The sequence below is a fragment of the Trichechus manatus genome, unplaced genomic scaffold, assembly GCF_000243295.1.
Source record: "Trichechus manatus latirostris isolate Lorelei unplaced genomic scaffold, TriManLat1.0 scaffold00086, whole genome shotgun sequence".
Classification (NCBI taxonomy): Eukaryota; Metazoa; Chordata; class Mammalia; order Sirenia; family Trichechidae; genus Trichechus; species Trichechus manatus.
The window spans coordinates 9,888,048-9,913,675 of record NW_004444022.1 but is presented as its reverse complement, the minus strand read 5'-3'; the positions used below and the strand labels follow the sequence as shown (position 1 = coordinate 9,913,675).

The 25,628-nt window shown below is 41.4% G+C and overlaps 1 protein-coding gene across 1 annotated transcript in view; it reads right to left on the bottom strand.

The window, feature by feature from the left end:
- PPM1H (protein phosphatase, Mg2+/Mn2+ dependent 1H) overlaps positions 1–24,242 on the bottom strand; it is a 349,942-nt gene extending 325,700 nt beyond the window's left edge. The window contains exon 1 of the mRNA XM_004381557.2: positions 23,926–24,242. Coding sequence (XP_004381614.1) covers positions 23,926–24,170 — 245 coding nt within the window. The 5' untranslated portion in view covers positions 24,171–24,242. The remainder of the gene's footprint in view (positions 1–23,925) is intronic.
- Between the last annotated feature and the right edge of the window lie 1,386 nt (positions 24,243–25,628).

Sequence of the window (25,628 nt, the reverse complement as noted above, 5' to 3'; positions counted from 1 at the left end):
AGGATCAGTAAGAGGTTCCCACCAATTTCACATTTTTCTCAACTTTTAGTGTAGAGACTGTACTCACACATATACATACTTTACAATTATAGCAGAATCATTTCTCCAAAAAAAAAAAAAAGACATTCCAGAGTGGAACCAACAACTTGCCATCACCAACATCATTTTACCTGCTTCACTGGTAAAATTTTGAAACATATCTCCTTTTAGACAAATACTTAAAATCATAATTTTTCTGGACAATATAGTAACTGCGTTATTACTTTAGAAGAGTTAACCAAAAAAGCTTAAAATTAAAATCCGTTTTAACCCAGGATGGGCTGTTTATTTTCACTCGGTTTATTCCAGGAAATGCAGCAATGTTATAATCTGTGTTTGATACTCATTCCTTCACTACTGCAATTTGAGCGCGGGAAGGCGGACTGTCTCCCAGGGAAGGGGATTAGTTATGACTACACAATACTTAGTTTACAAGGCTGTTAAGATTTAGAAACATGTATCATTAAATCAAGTGTAATTAGATTCTCATTTTACTTCCACCATTTGTTAAAATGCATATTCAGGCAATGTATCCTTCTGAGATTTTTTTTACGATAAAGCAAATAACTGGTATCTGTCCCATAATTTGAACTGTATACAAGCATCCTACTTTTTAAAAAAAGTCAGTAGAAATTACTAACCAGTGCACAATTTCTGTAACGATACATACACCCACAACACCTTTTAGCTGGAAAGAGTCAATGACCTAGCTTTATAAACAAGCAAACTGAGGATGAAAAAAGTGACCCAGTTTGCTGAAGCCACAGGCTGGTTAGAGACAAGCCGGGACTACCTCCAACTGCCTCTTTGCAGTATTAATCTTCTCCTGGCACCACTGTGCCTCCTGTCATACTGTGCAAAGGATTTAATCTTTCCATGAAATTTTCTTCCCAAAAGGAGTGTTAGCTTCTTAAGGCTAAAACCTCTATCTTTTGTCTCTCAGTACATGTGACATATACAGTAAATGTATGATAATGATACAAAGAAAATCAATGCAATACTACTCGTCTAATACTAAACACCACCACCTGTCTGTCAGTTTTGTCAGTCTGTTGTCCTATGGCAGCTAGTGTGTTGCTATGATGCTGAAGGCTTCTCCAGTCACCTGGAGTCCATTCGGTGTGTCAGAGTAGAACTGCGTGCCACAGGATTTTCAATGGCTGACTTTTCAAAAATAAGATGGCCAGGTCTTTCTTCTGAGGCACCTCTGGAAGACTCGAATCTTTTGGTTCGCAGCCAAAAGTGTAAACCCTTTGCATCATCCAGGGACTCCTGCTGGAAGCTATGCCACTAGTATTTCAAATACCAGCAGGATCACCCATGGTGGACAGTTTTCAGCAGAGCTTCCAGACAAAGACAGGCTAGGAAGAAAGGCCTGGTGATTTACTTCTGAAAATTAACCAATGAAAGCTCTACGGATCACAACAGAATACTGTCCAATATACTGCTGGAAGATGAGCCCCCTAAGTTGGAAGGCACTCAAGATATACAGTGGCTGCAAAAATGGACCTGAGAATACCGACGACCGTGAAGATAGCACAGGACCAGGCAAAGTTTCATCCTGGTGTGCATGGGGTCGCCGTGAGTCATGGTTAACCCGTCGGCAACTGACAACAACAACAATACTAAATAACCCCAGAATCTGCATAAATATAAAGTGTTCAAAGATTTGCACTGTAGCACTAATACTGGGAAAATCTGGTCCCTGTTGTTTTTTTATCATTGTCTGTTAAGGATGGATAATATCACCCTCCCTCAACTGCCTAATACTCTTAAACATACGTGACAAACAAGCCCTTAGGAGAAGACAAAGTACATTCTACACAGGGTGTGCGGAAAAGTGTACTCAGGAATGAGTACATTCGCGTCAGAAGCGGAAGAACTACAATCCACCATAACTTTCTCCTAAGCGGTCTACGCTTTTCCATCTGTAAAATACAGCTCAAAAAATAAAGCAGAAAGTCATGCTAACTCTTAATATTATATTCTAAACCAGCAGTTTTCAAAGTGTGGTCTGGGAAACCCTGGGGGTCTCCAAGACCCTTTTCACCAAGATCTCCATGAGGTCAAAACTATTTTCACTCGCATTCTCTCATGAGTATCAAGTGGAGTTTCCTTATGAGTGGTGATGTCACAACAGGTGAAATGCCGAAGCAGACAAAAGAATCCATCTACTCCTAAACCAGACAACGAAGAAATCTGCAAGTGTATACAGTGCCATTCTTTTCACTAAATAGCTTTTTGTTTTTGAAAATAATATTTTTCATTAAAAATGTTTATATAAGTTTTTTTTTAAATGAATTCATACTTTAAAAATTTCTCAGCTTTAATTTCTAATACAGTAAATATCATTAGATATAACCCACAATAACAAAAGCTCTTCAGGGTCAGTTTGAAAACCAATACTAACAGAGGTGTAGAAGTTAATTATTAAAATTAATTTCACTCCAGAATTTCTTTGTTTTATTTGGTTCACATCTACATGTACATGATTTTAAAAAAGGATATACTGACTTGAGTTTGGAGAGGGAAATGGGACAATTATCTCAGATGACTTTGTGCTTTTGTATCAAAAGCAAACTGCAAGCTTCAGTATGACTAATCCGGTCCATGGATGGACTAAACCACAGATTGTCCTATTTCAATAATGTTTTAGCTTATGCACAGAGGAAGGATTAATGAGCAGACAACTTACGAATATACAGGAAAAAAGACAGAGAAAATGAGGCAGAGGAAAAAACTGACTCGGTGAGAAGGTAGAGAAAAGTTTACATAAAAGTTCAAAAACAGCAATGGGTTTCTGAACTCAGTAACCATACACAGATACACCTTTCACTCACGTATATCAAGAAATCTACTTTTTCCAGCAGCAGCCAGCCGTTCTTACCTACTTATCTCCAGGTAAAGAGTTGGAAAGCTGGATATGATTTTTCCCGTTTTCCCCCCAGAGCAGTCCAGGTGCACAGCATACCATGCAATGTCTCCAACAAACACTTACTGAGCAGACGAATGTCTGCAATTCGTAAGTACTGTGATAACTGCTGGGACCCCAGGAGTTGAGCACATAATTTGAAATCAGCCTACAGAACAAAGGAGATCTCGCTTTCATTGGAAATTAAAAGAACTATATTGATTATATGCCCACTATTTCAGGTCCATATATTTAGCAGTGGTGTACATAACTCTATATTGGAGGAATTTAAATGTATATCATCATGCCCACATCCTCAAGATTATTCATTAAAAGTGAAAACAATTAAAAAACAAGAGATATTTATTAAGAGTAGGGTCTTGAACTGGCCCTTAAAGGATATTTTTCTAAAGTTCTATATTTAAACCTAGATGTAAAAATGAAGCAATAATGTTTCTCAAAATCAGTATACCTAGTTCACCAAAACATTATTTTGGTATTTTAAAATAAAGTACATAACTGACATTTCTCAAAACAATTTTCAATCTAAACATTGATGTTTTCTAAGTATTAAATAATGCCACTAGAAATATGGGAAAACTCTCATTTGAATATTTTTCCCATATAAATGTCACTTTTCAAATTATAGATTACAGAAATTTACCTACAAGAATACTCATCACAGGACTGTTATTTAACAGTAAAAAATTAGTTAACACCTAAAAAAAATATGATACAACCATAATTGGAACACAATGCACCTATTAAAGATGACAAAGAATATTTAAAGATATTACTCTACCTGAAGTGAAAAAAAACTACTAATCAATATGTAGAATGATGCTATTTTGTAAATAAATGCATATATACTTACAGATACACACAAATTGTTGATAGAAGCTAATTATGGGTTGTAGACTTTATGAATTATTTTTATGTTCTTCACGGTACTTATAGGAATTTTTGAAAGTACCTACAATGAACACATATCAATTCTGTAATAAGAGACAAAAAGTACATCATTTTTTAAAAAATTATGGCCTGTGATCTAAAGTCCTAATTAATCAAAGCTTTCCTCCACTTTAACAGGCAGTAGACATCTAAAGATGTTTTAAAAGTATTGTCACCCATAGGTAGTAGATGATAGAATTTTTTACAAGACAAACTTTTGCCCAAGGGTCAAACTCTGCAAGAAAAAAAATAATATTCTCAGCACGAGTTTAATTAAACTTGCAGCTGACAAGCATCAGGCCTCTCGGGCAACTTGCAGCACCTTGGAAGGCAGGAAAAGGTAAACTATTTAAACACAAGTTTTTCAATAAGGAAAAAGGACATTGGGGAATTTGAAGTAATGTGCTCAAGGAAAGCACTCTACATTAGATTCCAGAACAAAATGATCTTGACATTTATCTAAGCACACCTGGCTGTAAACTCAGGGGTAGTACAAAAGCCACACCTGTTGACAAGTCTCCCAAGTTCCTCATGGATCTGGGAAGGCAGTAACAGGAGACCTAAGCTATTTTAAATATTGGAGGGGAAAAAAAGCTAACATAAAGCAGACTGTGTGCAACACGACTGCACATGGTAACTGAAACAAAGATTAAATCTTTGCTTTTGGCTGAAATGTTATCAATTCAATGCAATTATCACCAAGCTCTCCGAGCTGACTAGAAGATACGATGCGTCTGGTTAATTTTTTTTTTTTTAATGGGGAAACAATACTTATTTTCACTATCCATCTGTGTAATGTGGCGTCCTGCTTGTTGCTATGATGTTGAAAGCTATGCCACCGGTATTTCAAATATCAGCAAGATCACCCATAGCGGACAGGTTTCAGTAGAGTTTCCGGACTAAGACAGATTACGAAGAAAGGCTTAGCACTCTACTTCTGAAAATTAGCCAGTGGAAACCCTAAGGATCATAACAGAATACTGTCCGATACAGTGCTTGATACAGCATCCAGCATAGCTTTCTACGGAGTAGTTCTACTCGGCACGCATGAGGGCGCCATGGGTAGTAACCGATTCACCAGCAACTAACAACAACAGTGCTGGAAGACGAGTTGGAAGGCACTAAAAAGACAGCGGCCCCAACAATGGACTTGAGCACACCGATGATCCCAAAGATGGCACTGGACTGGACAATGTTTCATTCTGTTGTTCACAGGCTGTCCATGAGTCGGAGCCAATTCCACAGCAACTAACAATACTTGTTTAATACAGCTTGCTGAACAAAAATTTTCGCAAGTAATCCATTCGAAAAATAAATAAACGAAAGGTCCATGACAATGAGAAGGCTGGGAGCCAGGACTTAAGGGAATCCAGAGCACAAGCCCTGGTGGAGCCCAGAACCTGAAACAAATCACATCCCGAGGCGCCTCTGACGACCAGTGTCTAGAGGTAGGGCCTCAGGTGCATGCAAAGTGGGAAGGGGCAGGTGCCAGATGGCCTGTCAGCACTGACCTGATGACCTAGGCCAGGAGTAGAGAGGAGCGGTGGGGCTTTTTGTATGGGCCTATGCAATTTGCATCTAAACACCAAGACTGTCTTTTTTTTTTTTTTTAAATAAACACCAGCTGTTATAGTCCCTTCTGCCAATTCTTCTCTTCTTCCCATTTGCTGCTGCTGCACTGAATCAGCAGCCCAGCTCTGGACACCTGGTTCTGACAACAGGGCAACATCACCCTCAGTGACATCACCCCACGGTGGATGGTCTGCTTATCAATAATCACAGAGAGGGGCGGCCAAGGGAACATGTAATCTGGTTCTCGGGCTCTACGTTAAACCCTACCTTATGAAGGAAACGCTGCCCTAAAAAGGCTGATAAAATCATTCTGCTTTTCCCAACCATATATTTAAGATTTCATCCTCAGAGGCTGTTTGCAAGAAAATTTTGCAGCTGTTAAAAACCTTTAACCGTTCTTTCTATAGTAATACCAGTTTGCTGCCCCTTTCTCCCCTGACATCCTATTATGGGCTATTCCTATTCACTGTACATTAGAATTTGCTTCCTACTAAACATTCATTTTCCATCTTATATTTTTGCCAGCTGTGTGTTCTAGACATAATGTCAATGTTCACCTTTTCAAAAGAGCACATAATGACTATTAGTATACCACAGCAGGCCACTTAAATACAGTCACGCGTCACTTAACATCCACGATACTTTCTCTGAAATAGGACATTATGTGATTTGGATGTTGTGTGAACACCCTATTATCTTCTTATGGCAACTCTGAGATAGCGGAAGCGCTGCTTACCAAGGGACAGGGACAGCTTGCAGTTCTGCTTGCTGCGGTCTGGGCCCGGGTTGGTGGTTGCATCCTGGGTGAACGAGGGCTCAGTAAGGGTGCACACTGAGCTGGCAGAGCCCAGGTAATGGGTCTTTAGGTAAGGCCCTGGGGCACTCAGGAAGGTGTTAGGCCCTTGGAGGCCCAGACAGCCCTGCAGGCCCAGTTGGCTGAGGCTGAGGTCTAGGGGTGCCGGGCAAGGCCAAGGTACGTTCCCCAAGCACAAGCTGGTCCAAGGCGCAAAGGTGGCAGCTTCCTCCTGGCTACACCCAGTTACGTCCTCTACGACCAGTTCTCCAATCAGGATTTCTGAGTTTATGGGACCACGAAGTATATGTAGTGGGACATTGCCCAAACAGATGTTAGGCAGCACATGACTGTACAGTAATTCAATAATCCACAGTATTTTTATCTAAAAGATTAATTTATCATTTGAGATTTTTTTTTTCCTTCCTACACTTATATGAAAAAGGTCATATGGTAAAGAGGCACCATTTTAATAGCTTAAATGTTTACTTGTCTACTCCCTGAAAGGACAGTAGAGTACACAAACCACTATGACCCTCTCAGCTTGGCGTATCATTGATCTTCCCATCCACCCACAGCCTTATGATGATCAACTGTACTGCCCATCCACCATGGCCCCATCAGGCCTGACTTGTGCAAGTCATCAATACAATCACTCCAAGACACCCAAGACCCAGAGAGGAATGATACGAAGCTGAGTTGCTAGCCTTGCTTTGACCTCAAAGTTCACTATTTGGAAAAATTCCCATTAAAATTCGATTCTGCTTAAGTTAAGAACTTAAGTAACATCTCTCAAAGTAAATTATAATGGGATTCTCTAATTAAACCTGACTCATGACTTGAGGCTCATCATTCAGAAATCCTAAGTGTGTATTTCCTCACTTCTAAGATGCTTTTGATGTTAAACACATGATACATTTAATCACTTTGGAAAAAAGAAACACCACTACAGAAAATGTATAGATTGGTTTTAAGACTTATTGGGTTTCCAAAAACATTAAATATGATGGGGAAAAAAAGTACTTTGGAGTCGAGAAAATATGGTAATTTAGACAAGGTCTGAACTGTTATAATTAGGCAATGCACATATGCTTAGGAAGTTAAACATAATTCAGAAAGGGAACTAACATACTCACTTAATAGAAGTATTTCAAAGTTCTCTGAAAAACATCCAAAACCTGATGTGCTAATAAGGCCTTATCCAATAACTGGAGATTAGGCCTTCTTAGCTTCCTTTGAGTAATAAAATACGTTAAACTCTCTTATGTGGCATTTTGTTTACAGGGATAGGATGTCTTTTTAAATTAATGAACAATGAGGTTCAATGATTCAGGGAAGATCACCAGGATCATGGGACAGCATCAGATTTTAAGTTCTCTCTGGGACTCATTTTCCACTTTTATTAAACATGGATTACAGATGTGTATGTTCAAGTGCACATGACCCCCCCCCCAAAAAAAAAAAAAACTACTGCCGTTGAGTCGATTCTGACTCATAGGGACCCAAGGAGACAGAATAGAACTGCCCCCATTGGGTTTCCAAGGAGCAGCTGGTAGATTCAAACTGCTGACCTTCCTGTTGTTAGACAAACACTTAACCACTGTACCACCAGGGCTCCAGTGCATATGACAGGGTTTGAATAATCACCCAAGTGATACAGGTGTAAGTAGGTAATGTCATTATTCTCTGTAATAAATAATGGAGTACAAAGCCCACTCGGAGAGAAAATATAGCTAAGCATCTAAATTTCACAGCCATTTAGAGAAACTAAGTCAGAGAGAGTGTAACAAAGAAAGCACTATGTATTTACATTCCAGAAGACCCAACTGACTTGACCACACCAGAAAAACAGCAACTGGGCTGGTACTTTGACTTCCCTAAGCCTCCTAGTGGACAGTATCTCCTTCAAAAGAAAAACAGCGACATGATATCTTTATTCATCATAAGCACTCTTCAGGTAACACATCCTACATTCTTTATTAGGCAGAGTGCTCCTCAGATAGCATTCACCTGAATGGCTGCAAGCTGAGAAGAGTGACTCAAGTTTTAAACAAACCACATACTGATTTAACTAAAAAGGAGCACAGCAAAGGTATGTGCCATCTACTTCTACTTTTCAACTTGACCCCATCTAAAGCTCTCAACTGAGGACACCGGTGGGTCAGTGGTAGAATTCTCACCTTCCATGCGGGAGACAAAGGTTTGATTCCCAGCCAAGGCACCTCAAGCAGAGCCACCATCTATCTGTCAGTTGAGGTTTGTATGTTGCTGAACAGATTTCAGCGGAGCTTCCAGACTAGAATAGACTAAGAAGAAAGGCCTGGCAATCTACTTCTGAAAAATTAGCCAATGAAAAATCTATGAAACACAGCAGTCTGATCCTACTGTGCATGGGGTCACCATGAGTCAGGAGCTGACTTGATGGCAATTAACAACAATATGAAGGTCTCAGAACTTTCAGGAACAGAAAACTTGGCAGCTAATGACAAGGCAGGCTGGAAAGAACTGAGTTTGTTCTCTCAGTGTGACTTAAAGTTTCCAAATACTGAGATTACAAATTTCCCAGAAGCATCAAGACATTAAAAACAAACAAAGAAAAATCCTCAGTGCTGGTCCCTTCTAACCTTAATAGGCCATGCTTTCATTTTAATTAACTGAATTAAATTTTCAATTAAAATAATTTAATTTTTAAAAAGGACACCAAAAGGAGGAAGACTATACTATAAAATTTTGAGGACAATGATTTTGTCTTATTGTATTATGAACCCAGGATGGTGCCAAAGCTTGACATATAGTGGGAATACAATGGCGACTTCACTGAGGGAATGAGGAAATAACAGAAGCAGATGTCTACTTCCTGAAAGAGGATGGCATAAATTCAAGACAGAAAATTAACCATCATTTGTTCAAATTAGGAAAATCAGGGAAAACAATAATGGCACTTGGTTTTTTAAAAAATTTTCTATCAAACATTGAGGATTAAATGACATCTTCTAAAAATAATTTGCCTTGAACAATAACGTATTTTTAGAAAACAATTCCAATATGTAATTTTAAGTTATCAATTGGCATTACTGTAACCATTATTACGAAGCATGGGGGGTGGTGACTTCAAAGATGATGTCTATCTAAACTGGAGCTGAAACACTAGGTAAACACATCCTCTATGAATGGTTAAATCCTGTCTGAAGCATATGCTAATCCTTGAAGGAAAATGTTCCATTTTCCTAAGAAAAGGCACAACCCAGAAGTTCCATCCCAGAAGAGACAACTTTATTATAATGTAAAATCTGAAAATGGAGAAAGCTTAGCACATTGTTTTAAAATGGGAAATTAATACCATCTGCAGGTTACCAGAAAGTGGAATATCTTAGGCTACCACTGACTTTTGACCTATCTGCAAGTGTATTCTTTGTAGAGTGCTGTTAAACGAGACTCCGACCCCTTTTTTTTTATCCTTACAAACAAGAAGTGGGGAACCTCAAGATTCTTCAGTGGCAAAAGTTAAACAGGAAGTTCCCAGACAGTTCTGTAAAGAGGTGTCAGTAAGAGGGATGGGCATGCTAGAAGATGTTACCAAAAAACCAAACCAGAGGGGGTAAAAAAAAAGGCCAGGGGATTTCTGAGCTTTGGGGAAAGACAGTTTCTTTATCATCACCGCCACCTGTCCAACTAATGCTACTTATTGGTAATTATTAATCAGTGCCAAAGACTGGGAAGACAGAACAGCCTCCAGTGAAATGATTCCCTAACAAATCAAAATACTTGTAGTCTGTTTGCTGGATTTAAATAGGGTTATTTCATCAAAAATTTCACAAGTGGAGACACAAAGAACCGATGCAATATGCATTTAACAGAAATTCTAAAAGTAGCATATTTTGTACCCATGCCCAGCGGTGTACCTTTTATAACAAAGGTACGGGGCTGGGGGAGGGGGGAGAAAGAATTTTATGGTTTCCTTGTAAGTATAACCTAAGTAAAATTATGCTATACATATTATTTTTTCATACAAGCAAAGAAATATATTATTGGTAAAAACTTGAATATGATGTTTTAATATTGTTGCTCAAAACACTAGTGCATTCTCTGGCATGTTCTACTCCTGTAGTTTCAAGCACACACTTCATTATCATCTGTATCCCTAAGTCAAGCTTCTAATTAACGGGAGAAATGAGAAGAAAAAGAAAAGTCAAAATGCCCCCCTAACCCACTAAAAAATAAATCAATCTCCAGGTCTCTCCAGTACATGCGACAACTTGGGTGCAATTTATACTGTGAAGACAGAAAGGAAGCAGCTGCCCTGTGGTGTTTCTATGTCAGACTCCATTGCTTCCCGTGGGCTCTCGAGCAGACCTAAAAGGCTAAGTCAGTGATTTCAAAGACAAACTTAAAAATAAAAGTTGCTAATGCACTTTTTTGGGAAAGATTTTTGCTTGAGTGGATGTTATCTGTAACTGCAGTGCTCTACAACATAGCAAACATCCCTTAATCAAGGGGTCAAACTTTGCAGCCATAATAGGAAGACTTTTGAGGAGCCAGGAAATTCTACCCAGCACAATGCCAAATGAAGTGTGCTTAATAACTATCGAATAAATGAATGAAGTGAATGTCTTCAGTTTCTGGACTGCAAAGTCTTACAGGGATTACTTAAACTAAGTCTCTAGTTTTATAATCTATAAAGTATCTCCTCTTGAAAGGGATTAATAACAAATGGGAAAAATGTTGTTTTTAGGTGCCATCAAGTCAGTTCCAACTCATAGCGACCTCACGCACAACAGAATGAAACACTGCCCGGTCCTCCGCCATCCTCACAATCATTGCTATGCTTTAGCCCATCGGCATAGCCACTGTGTTAATCTATCTCGATGAGGAGCTTCCTCTTTTTCGCTGACCTTCTACCAAGCATGATGTCCTTCTCCAGGGACCAGCCTCTCCTGACAACATGTCCAAAATACGTGAGATGAAATCTCGCCATCCTCACTTCCAAGAAGCACTCTGGCTGTACTTCTTCCAAGACAAAGATTTGTTCGTTCTTCTGGCAGTTGGTGGTATATTCAATATTCTTTGTCAACACCATAATTCGAAGGCATCAATTCTTCTTTGGTCTTGCTTATTCATTGTCCAGCTTTCACATGCATATGAGGCAATGGAGAATACCACAGCTTGGGTCAAATGCATATTAGGCCTCAAAACAACATTTTTGCTTTTAAATGGCAAAAATAGCGAAGCAAGGCCAAGATGGCGAAGTAGTCAGAGACTTCCGGTGGTCCCTCTTACAACAAAGACCACAAAAAAAACAAGTGAATTGATTATATATGACCATCTAGGAGCCTTGAACATCAAAGGCAGAGTTGAGGAATCAGACTGAGTGGCAGGGGGAGGGAGAGACGGTTCAGAAGCAGCGAGGAACGGCCAGACCTGACCCTGCAGGAGCTGGTGCCCTCCAGGCCGGATCAGCTGCCATGTGCAGTGAGGCAGACAGTGGATTTCAGGATGTGTTTTCCACGTAGAGAGAGACCGAGTAGCGGAGAGTCTGCTCAGGCCTCCAAAGCCAGTGAAAAGTAGTGCTTGATCAGCAAAAGATAACTACATGTGTTTAACCTATCGCGTGGATCAAAAAACACCCCATTTGGGAAGAACCTCTCTTCCATTTTCCTGCTCTCTCCCTGCTCAGCACAGGGTCCTAGCCAGCTTCAGCGACTGCCACACCCCTGAGCCAAAACAGGACCTGTCACACGCCCTGAGCCATTCTCCCGGCCTTGGAGAGGGAACAAGTTAACAAACAGGAAAAAATAATCTGCCAGTTCCCCTAAGCCAAGAACTCCGGGCAGGCACAACTCCTTTGCCTAGGCATAGACATAAGGGGTCCATGGACTTTGAATGCCTTTCGCCCCTGCATAGACCTGTGTGGGCCCATTTCAACAGTGTAGGCCCTCGTTACCACACTACAACAGGGTATATACCTGAAGCCTAACTTCACTGTATCAGCTGTATGGTGCAGTGGCAAGTTCGTGACATTTGGCAATGCTCTGACCGTTAAGCAGGATCCTCACCTACCCACATCAGGGGCCTGAGGACTGGTGGCTCCACTCACACCACCTAGCCACCTGTGACAGGGGTCCAAGAATAAGTTGTGCCTCCCAGTCCTTACAGCCAACAGCACTGGGTGCCCATAGTCCAGCTGTAAAACTCACCCACTTATGCACTCTAGGGAACAAGGCCATGTTTTCCTCCCAGACACTCAAGGGCAGCATGCAGCCCTCTGCCTTGCTCAGCACATGACCCCCTACTGCAGCCAGATACCTGTGCCTACTCCAATCACCTTTGCCCATCTAGGACTGTATGTGAGAGCTTGCACCACACACTTGGTGACCGACTAGCTGAACACCTGAGCTGAAACCATACAAGAAAAGTAAACAGACTGCTGGACTCACATACCTAGTAACAGAACTAACCACCTGGTGACAGGAAGTTAGAGCTTCAACAGCACCAATAATCAAACTAGCTCACACGAGCAGCCTATCTGAGCATATCAAAACATAACAAGAAGCTAGAACACAGTAAGCATACATAAATAAATATAATAACTTATGGATGACTTGGAGACAACAGTCAATATCAAATCACATAAAGAGGCAGATCATGGTGGCTTCAGCAAGCTCCCAAAATTAAGAATCAAGAAATATTCCAGAGGAAGATAACTTCTTAGAATTACTGGAGGTAGAATACAAAAGATTAATGTACAGAACTCTTCAAAATATTGGGAAGGAGATCATTGAAAATGCAGAGGGAGCCAAGGAACACACAAAGTAATAAAGTTAAAAAGATTATAGAAGAGCAAAATGACAAATTTAACAGGCTGCAAGAATCCATAGAGAGAGAGCAAACAGAAATCAGATGATTAAGAATAAAATTTCAGAATCAGACAACTCATTAGAAAGTCATAGGAGCAGAACTGAGGCAATGGAAGTCAGAATTAGTGAGACTTGAAGATAAAGCACTTGACACCAACTTATTTAAGGAAAAATCAGATAAAAGAATTTTAAAAAATGAAGAAACCCTAAGAATTATGTGGGACTCTATCAAGAGGAATAACCTACTGGTGATTAGAGTACCAGAACACAGGGGATAACAGAAAATACAGAGAGAACTGTTGAAGATTTGTTGTTAGAAAACTCCCCTGATATTATGAAAGATGAGAAGATATCTATCCAAGATGCTCACTGAACCCCCAACAAGGTAGATCCCAATAGAAAGTCACCAAGACATATTATAAACAGATTTGGCAAAACCAAAGATAAAGAGAGAATTTTAAGAGTGGCTAGGGATAAACGAAAAGTCATCTGCAAAGGAGAGTCAATAAGACTAAGCTCAGACTACTCAGCAGAAACCATGTATGCAAGAAGGCAACAGGATGACATACACAAAGCCTTGAAGGAAAAACATACCCATCAAGAATTATACATCTGGCAAAACCATTTCTCAAATATGATGGTTAAATTAGGGCATTTCCAGATAAACAGAAGTTTAGGGAATCTGCAAACACCAAACCAAAATTACAAGAAATACTGAAGGGAGTCCTCCAGTTAGAAAATCAGTAATATCAGATAACAACCCAAGACTAGAACACAGGACAGAGCAACCAGGTATCAACCCAGATAGGGAAGTCACAAAAATAAATCAAAGCTAAAACGCTCAAAATAGGGAAATAGAGGCGTCAATGTGTAAAAGATGACAACATTAAAACAAAAAAAAAAAGAGGGACTAAAAGATGTAGTCATAGATCTTTCATATGGACAGGAAGTCATGGCAATATAAAGAAATAAAAGACTGATTTAAACTTAGAAAAATAGGGGTAAATATTAAGGTAACCACAAAAGAAACTAACAATCCTACACATCAAAATAAAAAACAAGAAAAACATAAACACTCAGAAAATATAAAACAACAATGAAAAAGACAAAAAGAAAATACATAAAGATAAATGACTCAGCATAGAAAATTAAGTGGAACAAAGAAACTGTCAACACCACACACAAAAAAAGAAATTTAAATGATAGTACTAAACTTATACCTATCAATAATCGTGCTGAATGTAAACGGACTAAATACACCAATAAAGAGACAGAGAGTGGCAGAATGGATAAAAAAACACAATCCATCGATATGCTGCCTACAAGAGATACACCTTAGACTCAAAGACACAAACTAAAACTCAAAGGATGGAAAAAAAAATATCAAGCAAACAACAATCAAAAAAATGCAGGAGTGACAATATTAATCTCTGACAAAATAGACTTTAAAGTAAAATCCACCACAAAGGATAAGTAAGGACACTATATAATGATTAAACAATCAATACACGAGGAGGACATAACAATAATAAATATTTATGCACCCAACGACAGGGATCCAAAATATATAAAACAAACTCTAACAGCATTGAAAAGACAGATAGATAATGCCACAATAATAGTAGGAGACTTCAACACACTTTTGGCGAAGGACAGAAGATTCAAAAAGAAGCTCAGTAAAGACAAGAAGATCTAAATGCCACAATCAACCAACTTGATCTCACAGACATATTACCAAACACTCCACCCAAGAGCAGCCAAGTATACTTTCTTTTCCAATGCACATGGAACATTCTCCAGAACAGACCAGATATTAGGCCATAAAGCAAGCCTTAACAAAATCCAAAGCATCAAAATATTACAGACCATCTTTTCTGACCATAAAGCCATAAAAATGGAAATCAGTAACAGAAAAAGCAAGGAAAAACAATCAAACACATGGAAACTGAACAAAACCTGCTCAGAAACTACTGGGTTATAGAAGAAATTAAGGACAGAATAAAGAAATTTGCAGAATCTAATGAGAAGGAAAACACATCCTACCAAAACCTTTGGGATACAGCAAAAGCAGTGATCAGAGGTCAATTTATAGCAATAAATGCATACATCCAAAAAAAGAAGAAAGGGTCAAAATCAAAACATTAACCCTACAACTTGAACAGAAAGAAAGCAGCAAAAGAAGCCCTTGGGCACCCAGAAGAAAGGAAATAATAAGAATTAGAGCAGAATTAAATAAAATAGAGAACAGAAAAACAATTGAAAGAGTTAATAAGACCAAAAGCTGGTTCTTTGAAAAGATCAACAAAATCGATAAACCATTGGTCAAACTGACAAAAGAAAAACAGGAGAGGAAGCAAATAAACTGAATAAGAAATGAGATGGGTGATATTACAACACACCCAACTGAAATTAAAAGAATCAGAATACTATGAAAAATTGTACTTTAATGAATTTGAAAACCTAAATGGACAAATTTCTAGAAACACACTACCTACTTAAACTAACACAGAGGTAGAACAACTAAATAAACCGATAACAAAAGAAGAGATTGAAAAGGTAATCTAAAATATTCCAACAAAAAAAAAGCCCTGGCCCTGATACCTTCACTGGAGAATTCTACCAAACTTTCAGAGAAGAGTTAACACCACTACTACTGAAGGTATTTCAGAGCATAGAAAAGGATGAAATACTCCCAAACTCATTCTAGGAAGCCAGCATAACCCTGATACCAAAACCAGGTAAAGACACCACAAAAAAAGAAATTACAGACCAATATCCCTCATGAACATAAATGCAAAAATCCTCAACAAAATTCTAGCCAAAAGAATTCAATAACATATCAAAAAAATAATTCACCATGATCAAGTGGGACTCATACCAGGTAGGCAGGGATGGTTCAACATTAGAAAAACATTCAGTGTAATCCATCACATAAATAAAAGACAAGAACCACATGATCTTACCAATTAATGCAGAAAAGGCATTTGACAAAGTCCAACACCCATTCATGATAAAAACTCTCAGCAAAATAGACATAGAAGGGAAACTCCTCAACATAATAAAGGGCATTTATACAAAGACAACAGCCAACATCATCCTAAACGGAGAGACTTTGAAAGCATTCCCCTTGAGAACAGGAACCAGACAAGGATGCCCTTTATCACCGCTTTTATTCAACACTGGGTTGGAGGTCCTAGCCAGAGTAATTAGGCTAGAAAAAGAAATAAAGGGCATCCAAACTGGTAAGGAAGAAGTCAAAGTATCTCTATTTGCAGATGATATGATCTTATACACAGAAAACCCTAAAGAATCCATAAGAAAACTACTGGAACTAATAGAAAACTTCAGCAAAGTTTCAGGAGACAAGATAAAGATACAAAAATCAGTTGGATTCCTCTACACCAACAAAGAGAACTTCGAAGAGGAAATCACCAAATCAATACCACTTACAACAGTCCCTAAGAAGATAAAATACTTAGGAATAAATCTAACCAGAGACGTAAAAGACCTATACAATGAAAACTACAAGACACTACTGCAAGAAACCAAAAGAGACCTGCATAAGTGGAAAAACATACCTTGCTCATGGATAGGAAGACTCAACATTGTGAAAATGTCAGTTCTACCAATGTGATCTACAGATATAACACAATCCTGATCCAAATTCCAATGGCACTTTTTAATGAGATGGAGAAACAATTCACCAACTTCATATGGAAAGGGAAGGGGCCCTGGATAAGTAAAGCATTACTGAAGAAGAAGAACAAAGTGGGAGGCCTCACACTACCTGATTTTAGAACCTGTTATATGGCCACGGTAGTCAAAACAGCCTGGTACTGGTACAACAACAGATACATAAACCAATGGAACAGAATTGGGAATCCAGATATAAATTCATCTACCACCTATGAGCAGCTGATATTTGACAAAGGCCCAAAGTCCATTAAATGGGGAAAAGACAGTCTCTTTAACAAATGGTGCTGGCATAACTGGATATCCATCTGCAAAAAACTGAAACAAGACCCATACCTCACACCATGCACAAAACCGGTAAAGATCATGGAAGAAAAAATAGGGACAATGCTAGGAGCCCTAATACATGGCCTAAACAGAATACGAGCCATAAGTAACAATGCACAAACACCAGAAGAGAAACTAGATAGCAGGGAGCTCCTAAAAATCAAACACTTATGCTCATCAAAAGACTTCACCAAAAGAGTCAAAAGACAACCTACAGACTGGGAAAAAAATTTTGGCTATGACAAATATGATCAGCGTCTAATCTCAAAAACTACAAGACACTGCAAAATCTCAACAACAAAAAAACAAATAACCCAATTAAAAATGAGCAAAGGATATGAACAGGCACTTCACCAAAGAAAACATTTAGGCGGCTAACATATACATGAGGAAATGCTCACAATCATTAGCCATTAGAGAAATGCAAATCAAAACTATAATGAGATACCATCTCATCCCAGCAAGGCTAGCATTAATCTAAAAAACACAAAATAATAAATGTTGGAGAGGTTGTGGAGAGACTGGAACACTTATACACTGTTGGGGGGAATGTAAAATGGTACAACCACTTTGGAAACTGATTTGGCACTTCCTTAATAAGCTAGAAATAGAGGTACCATACAATTCAGCAATCCCACTCCTTGGAATATATCCTAGAAAAATAAGAGTCATCACATGAATAGATATATGCACACCCATGTTCACTGCAGCACTGTTCACAACAGCAAAAAGATGGAAACAACCTAGGTGCCCATCAATGGATGAATGGATAAACAAATTATTGTATATTCACACAATGGTATACTACGTAATGATAAAGAACAACGATGAATCTGTGAAGCATCTCATAACATGGATGAATCTGGAAGGCATTATGCTGAGTGAAATTAGTCGCAAAAGGACAAATACTGTATGAGACCACTGTTATAAGAACTCAAGAAATAAACACAGAAGAAAACATTCTCTGATGGTTACAAGGGTGGGGAGGGAGGGAGAGGGGTCTTCACTAACTAGATAGTAGATAAGAATTATCTTAGGTGAAAGGAAGGACAACACACAATACAGGGGAAGTCAGCACAACTGGACTAAACCAAAAGCTATGAAGTTTCCTGAAGACAACCAAACACTGAGAGGGATAGAGTAGCAGGGGTGGGGGTCTGGGGACCATGGTTTCAGGGGACACCTAGGTCAACTGGCATAACAAAATTTATTAAGAAAATGTTCTGCATCCCACTTTGGTGAGTGGTGTCTGGGGTCTTAAAAGCTAGTGAGTGGCCATCTAAGATACATCAATTGGTCCCAACCCACTTGGAGCAAAAGAGAATGAAGAATACCAAAGACACAAGGAAAATAACAGCCTAAGAGACAGAAACAGCCACATAAACCAGAGACTCCATCAGCCTGAGACCAGAAGAACTAGATGGTGCCCAGCTACCACCAATGCCCGCCCTGACAAGGAACACAACAGAGAGTCCCTGATGGAGCAGGAGAAAAGTGGGTGCAGAATTCAAACTCTAGTAAAGACCAAACTTAATGGTCTGACTGAGACTGGAGGGACTGCGGAAGACATGGCCACCGGACTCTCTATTAACCCTGAACTGAAACCATTTCCGAAGCCAACTCTTCAGGCAAAGATTAGACTGGAGTATTGGACATAAAATGATACTAGTGAAGAGTCTGCCTCTTAGCTCAAGTAGATAGACGAGACTAAATGGTCAGCTCCTGTCCAGAGGCGAGATGAGAAGGCAGAGAGGGTCAGAAGCTGGTTGAATGGGCACAGGAAATCCAGGTGGAAAGGAAGAGTATGCTGTCACATTATAGGGAGAGAAGCTAGGGTCACACTGCAATGTGTGTATACATTTTTGTATGAGACACTGACTTGAACTGTAAACTTTCACTCTAACCACACACACACACACACACAAAATAGAGTTAAATGGCAAAAACAGACCCCTAGAAAACCAACACTAGAATTCAACTGTCCTCTCTCCAATCCCTCAATCGATCACCAAGTTGTGCCAATTCTTCCTCCTCAGGAAGGCTGGGAATGTGACTCACATTCTAGAGAGGTAAACATACCGCTTCTCATTCAGCCTCTACTCACTAGCACCACTCTCTGACCAATCTTCCTATCTACTCCATCACTCTCAGGTACCTTCTACAGCAATAGAGGACAACTTCCTCCTTCCAATAGAAACAGCCCTTAGCAAGGGAATTGGTGGTGCAGTGGTTAAGAGTTCAGGCTGCTAACCAAAAGGTCAGCAGTTCCAATCTAGTGGCAGCTCCTTGGAAACCCTATGGGGCAGTTCTACTCCGTCCTATCAACTTGACATGGTCATGTTTGAAAGGTCTGCTCAGAACAGTCCTGGGGCTTCCTATCTCACTCATAGTAAAAGCCAAAGCCCTCTCTTTGCACTATAAAATCCTACAAAATCTGGACAATCTTCCCCTCCCCCAATACACTATTGTCAGATTATACCTCTTGGCAATCTCTCCATCATCCTCTCAGCTGCTGTCATCCTGACTCATTTTCAAGCCCACCAGGCATGCTCCTGCCTCGGGACCTTTGCATTTGTTTTTTCTTTTGCCTGGTAGGCTCTTCCTCCAAATTCCTCCTTCATTCTCTGCTTAAATGTCACACCATCAGACCAGCCTTCCCTGAGCATCCCATATAAAACCACCACCCGGGTTCTCTCAATTCCCTGACCATGGTTTTCTCCATAGCACTTATCATGACCAGGCATACTATAGGTTTGTCTCTCTCTACAATCCAAACTACAAAGGGGCTGTTTCCTCAGAATCTAGAAGAGTGTTTGGTACATACTACTCGATAAATATTTAAACGAATAAATCTAGTTTGTCTTCCTTTCCAATGAAGAAATCTCATTTACAATAACACTCTCTAAACATTTCAACTTTCATGTTCTTATTTCTGCCCTCTTGAGCCTTAGACAATAAATTCAAGTTATTTTCTCAGGTAGGTGTTCTACAAATATTTGAAGACTGCTACAAGACAGAATGTTATGCCCCACAGACACCCCTCCTCCACCCAGCATAAACCAAGGGTTAAACCAAACCAAATTCATTGCTGTCAAGTCAATTCCAACTCAAAGCAACACGACAGGACAGAGTAGAACTGCCCCATAGGGTTTCCAAGTCTGTAATCTTTATTGAAACAGACTATCACATCTTTCTCCCAAGAAGCAGCTGGTGGGTTTGAACTGCCGACCTTTGGGTTAGCGGCCAAGCACTTATCCACTGCACCACTAGAGCTCCTAACCAAGGGTTAGAGATATATGTTAAACTTTTGAAAAATGATTTTCATAGCCTGTAGAAAGAAGGGTCTCCACAAAGTATCCTGTCCCTCCTCGTCTCCTGTGTAGCAATGGCACCAAAAAGTGACTGTGATGGTTTTAAAATATGTCCACAAATTATCTGAATAATCCTCATTTCAGGAGACAGAACTTTATTCTCCTACCCTTAAATAGCTGGACTTAGTGACTTGCTTCTAACAAAAAGAATATGGCGAAGGTGACCATGTGTAACTTCTGAGTCTAGATCATTAAAGGCACTTACAGTTTCCTACTTGCTCTCTGATTCCTCAATCTGGGGGATGCCAGCTGCCATGTCGTCAGGACACTCAAGTTGTCCTATGGGAAGGTCCATGTGGCAAGGAACTTTCCACTCCCCCCCACCCCACCCCATCCAGCCCTGAGGCCTCCTGTCAATCAATAGTCAGGTGAGGAAGCCTTCTAGGAAAGAATTCTCTAGCCCCAGGCAAGCCTTCAGATGACTGCAGCCTCACTGACTCCTTGATTTCAACCTCACACAAGACCCTGAGTCACAGCCACCCAGCTAAGGCACTTATGAGTTCCTGACCCTAAGAAACTGTGTGAGGTATATGTTTATTGTTTTAAGCTGCTAAGTTTGGGGGTACTTTGTTATGAGTAACAGATAACTAACACTGTTGTGATGCAGATCCTGTAGCGGGGGTCAGTATCACTAGTATCTTCTCATCATAGCACGTTTCTACTTGTCTTACCTCTTCCCTGTTTCACCCATTTTGATCATTCAGGATATATTTTTTGCAGGAAGATAAACTACAGTTGAAGGTTTAAGGAAGTAGTATAATACAACATTTGACAGAAATGGGGTGATGAGAGGTGGTCAGGCAATGCTAGTGGCTAATCCTGGGTACAGATAGATGCACATAAATTAATACATTGAAGGGAAGTAGTTTGGTGGTGTGGGCTCCAGTATCAGACTGCCTGACTCTGCTCAGATTGTATGACCCTGAGCAGGTTGCTTTACTGTTGACTTAGTGTCCTCAGCTATAAAAAGGAAATGATAGTGCTTCCTCATAGGGCTGTTGTGAGAATCAAATTATATAAAACAAAGTGTTTGAAACAACATAAGCACTAAACAATAAGCACTAAATATGTTAGCTATTATTAGCGCTATGGAGACATTTTAAAAGAATGATGTAATTCTACGCGTGCTGACTTGGAATGTTGTTCACCGCACAGTGCTGTGTGAAAATGCTACAGAATCGTATGCTTAGTATGAGCCCAGCCGAGGTGGAAAGGAAATAGTAACTCACATGAAAATTCAAAGAGTCTTGGAAAGGTATACATCATCCAAACATTGACCTGTCATACCCCTAGAGTGGGGGGGGAGGGGGACGGTGCTTACACTTTTACACACACCTTTGCTTGAATTAACGAACACGTAACTTTTATAACTAACTGAAAATACGTAAACATTCGGCAGTGAGATTCAAACATTTTACAATGTCCCTACTAGCCTTCCAGTCAGACATTTCTCATGTCCTGGTCGAGAAGCTTCTTATGAGGAAACTGAGACCCACAGAGAATGAGGTAGGACCACTAAGCATCACCCCTCCTACACGTCTCATTTCAGATTCGCTTATATTGTTCACAGCCTTTGGCAAATCATGTGCCCACCATAAGCATCCAAACACTGCATGCGTGTGGTTTTTTTCCCTTCCTTCCCACTTACCTGTGATTTTCCTTTTACTGTATCCAAATAGCTTCCACTTTCAGTGTGTACTTACCTCCCCTCCTACCTCTCACAAATTTTCACCATTTGCCTGCTTGTCTTCCTGCCCCTGGGCAACCCACTGGCGTGTAACAACAGGCCCCTACACATTCAGTGTTTTAGCGGGCAAGGCCCAATTTATGTAACTGTGGGACGGGGCATGCCTTCAAGTTACTTTTTGTCTTGCAAAGGGTCCAAATGGGCTGTTTCAACAATGTTTTTCTTTCAGTCAAGAAACAGTGCCTTGTGTTTTGGCATACGTTTTCTCCTCTAGGTCTTTTCTTACACAGGTGTTTACTTTTGCTTCGGCTTTATCTTGGAAGTTACAATGCTATTTTGTACCTGCCCCTCCCCAGCATTCGCTTCCTCGGCTCGTCTTTTGTTAAGCGTTAATTTTTACTGTTTCCGCACCCATAACGCTCACTTGTTTCCTTGCTATCTTCCACACTATCTCCTATCGTTTGTCCCCATTTATGCATATTTTCTATTTCAGCCCTTAAAGAAATGGCTAAATGATGCGCGGCTAAATGATGATAAAAGAATTGGAGAGTCTAGGGAGTCTTCCACCGGAACCGGAGCGTCGGGAACCTTGCACACCCGGGGGTATCCGGGCCACCAGAACAGGGTCGGCATCAAAGCGTCCGGACGTCGGGAGAGCTGATTGGTTCCCGAAAGAGCCAATCAGAGAGCGAGAACGTGCACTGGTTAGAGAGTGCCAGGTTCACAGAGGGGATGAGTTAAGTAAAAGGGGCAGGTGTTCCAGGCACCAGGGGTTTTCGTGTTCTTTTGCACCCACCTGGTCATTATTAACCCCGAACTCTGATGTCCTGAATCCCATCTTCCGAGTTTCCTAGTTTCATAAAACTGAAATAATAGGTCTAACAGTCGGAAAACATTACTTATCCTACCATTCATAAGATGGCCATTGATAGTCAATGGAGAAGTGGCCGTGGAATGGGGGTAGGATATTAAAACCCTCCCTCCCTTCTTTTCCAGCTCCACCTCAGGTCGTCAGTCGTGTCTTAAAATAGCAAATCATTCAAACGCCGGCTTAATCGCCAAAGCTGATTACCAAGATGGTATCATTAAAACACTTGGAATAAAATCCCCCCTCCCCAAGGACCGAGGGAAATAGTACTGACATTTACCGAAGAGCAGGGTTTCACTACCTGCTAAAGCAGCAGCGAATGGATTCGTAGCCTGGACGTCAGAAAACCGAGAGCTTCTGAAACACACAACCGCGCACGCGAACGCTGCCACCCCCAGGGCTCGGACACCCGTTCCCCCAGTCGCAGCGACAGCTCCTCCAATCCTCCACCCCTCGAACTCTTCACGCGTAGGCACTGAGATTTGGGGGAGGGGGCGCAGATATCTGATTTCCCTGCTGTGTTTCAAACTTCAGCAGAGCTGTTTTCCCCACTTTCCTCCAAGAGTCAAAGCGCCCGAATCCCCAGACCCTCCAGCCTTAGCTTTCCCACGGTCCGGCAGCTGCCCACTCCTCCACCACCCACTCCGGGGCTACAGTCGCCGCGTCCTAGAGGCTGGGGGGAGGGGAAGTGGGGAGAAGAGGGAAATGGCCAATGTAAGTAAAAAGGACCCCGCCGAGGCCTGGACGCCGGCAACCCCGGAGAGCACTGAGGCCGAGAAGCAGGGAGAGAGGACGGCTGGAACCGTGCGGAGAAGGGCCGCGAGGAGAGTACGGGCGACGCCGGTGTCGCTGCACTCACTCTGCGTAGCCAGTGGCCCAGGGCAGCCGCCGGGTCTCCTTGAGGATGAGGATGGGACGGGCGATGTGATCGGCGCTGCACTCCACCTCGTCCTGAGACAACCCCAGGAACTCAGGCCGCCCGTAGCGGAAGCGCAGGGGCAGGTCCGAGCCTCCGCAGCCGCCGCCGCCGTGCTCGGAGCCTGAGCTGCCAGCCATGATGCCGCCCATGAAATTGGCCACGGCAGATTTCACTCGAGTGAGCATATTACTCCGGCGCCCGGCAGCAGCGGTGCGAGCAGGAGACGGCGGCGGGGGCCGGGCGAGGCGCAGCGCGGGGCATGCAGGCAGCGGCGGGCGCCGGGCGCAACGGGCAGCGGGGCAGCTGGGACGCGCCGCACCCGGCTCCCAGAGCTTAGTGCTGCAGGGGGCAGAGCCCTGGCCTCCCGCGCTCGGGGCCGCCGCCTCCCCCCGCTACACTTCCGCAACCGAGAGGCATGGAGCGGGCAAGCTGGGCCGTGGAAAACGCCAGGCGCTCTGGGAGCGGCGGGGCGACCGCAGCAGCAGCAGGTCCCTTCCCCGCCCCCTGGGCCCGGCTCCTGCGTGCGTGGAACTGAGCCCACCGGCTGAGCCAGCTGAGCCGCCGCGGCTCCTACCACGGCTACCGCCGCCGTCGAGTCATGTGATAATCAGGCTGCAAAGGCTGAGGCTGCTGCTGTGGTAGTGGCTCAGCCCCTCCCCTGCCGGCCCGAGGGAGGCTTGCGCCAGGACCACGACCTCCTGGGGGAGGGGGAGCCTGGCCGGGTCGATACCTGGCGGAGGGGATGGGGGCGCTATGAGCCCGAGGCCTGAGAGGTGTCAGGGGTGGTCAGGTAGAGCCCAACAGCCAGGAAAAGCCAGTTGAGGAATTCACTCCCAGAGCAACGCTGCCTTCGCGCTTCAGAAAGGAAACTTCGGCAGTTGGAGGGGGAGGAGGACAGGTGAAACCTCGGTGGAACGGCTCTAAGTCCTGCGGGGGAAATGAGGAACCACCTGGTGTAAGAGACTTTTAAGAGCTTAAATAAGCCACATTGTTTGCACAAGAATCATTAAAAGTTTTTCCCTAGGTATTTCTAGAATTATTATTTTTTTCTTTCATTACTACGTCACGCATTATTATCTGCGGAGCAGATCTTGTTTCAAACCTAATATAAGCTTAATGGCGAATCAAACAAAAGAGCTCTAAGAAATCAGAAGCAAGCACTGTTTTACCTAGAGCTTAATTGTTTAATAAATTTATATAGCATTTTTCCTCCAACATATCAATAAAGCAAACGTTATCTTTTCAAAGCTGTCCATACTTATTACTGAGACAATGCAACCGTATTTTATTTTCTTAATCCGTATCATTGTTAAAAAATTAAGAGCACTACAAAATTAAAGAAATTTAAATACAGCATAGCAATTAAATTGTTAAAAGAAAAATGAACAAATACTTGTAATTAAAATATCTTTGGGGAATCTTACATTAAAAAAAGGAAAACTGGAAAAAACTGATGAATGTGCTTCTTCCGGGGTAACATTTGTGAAATACTGGCTTTTTTTTTTTTTTTTTTTTAATTTTTTCGAGAGGAGCTGTATCCTGTTCCTATGTTTCTCACTGCCCTGAAGTTTATTCCGACTCATAGCGACCCTATAGAACAGAGTAGAACCGCCCCGTGGGGTTTCCAAGGCTGTAAATCTTTA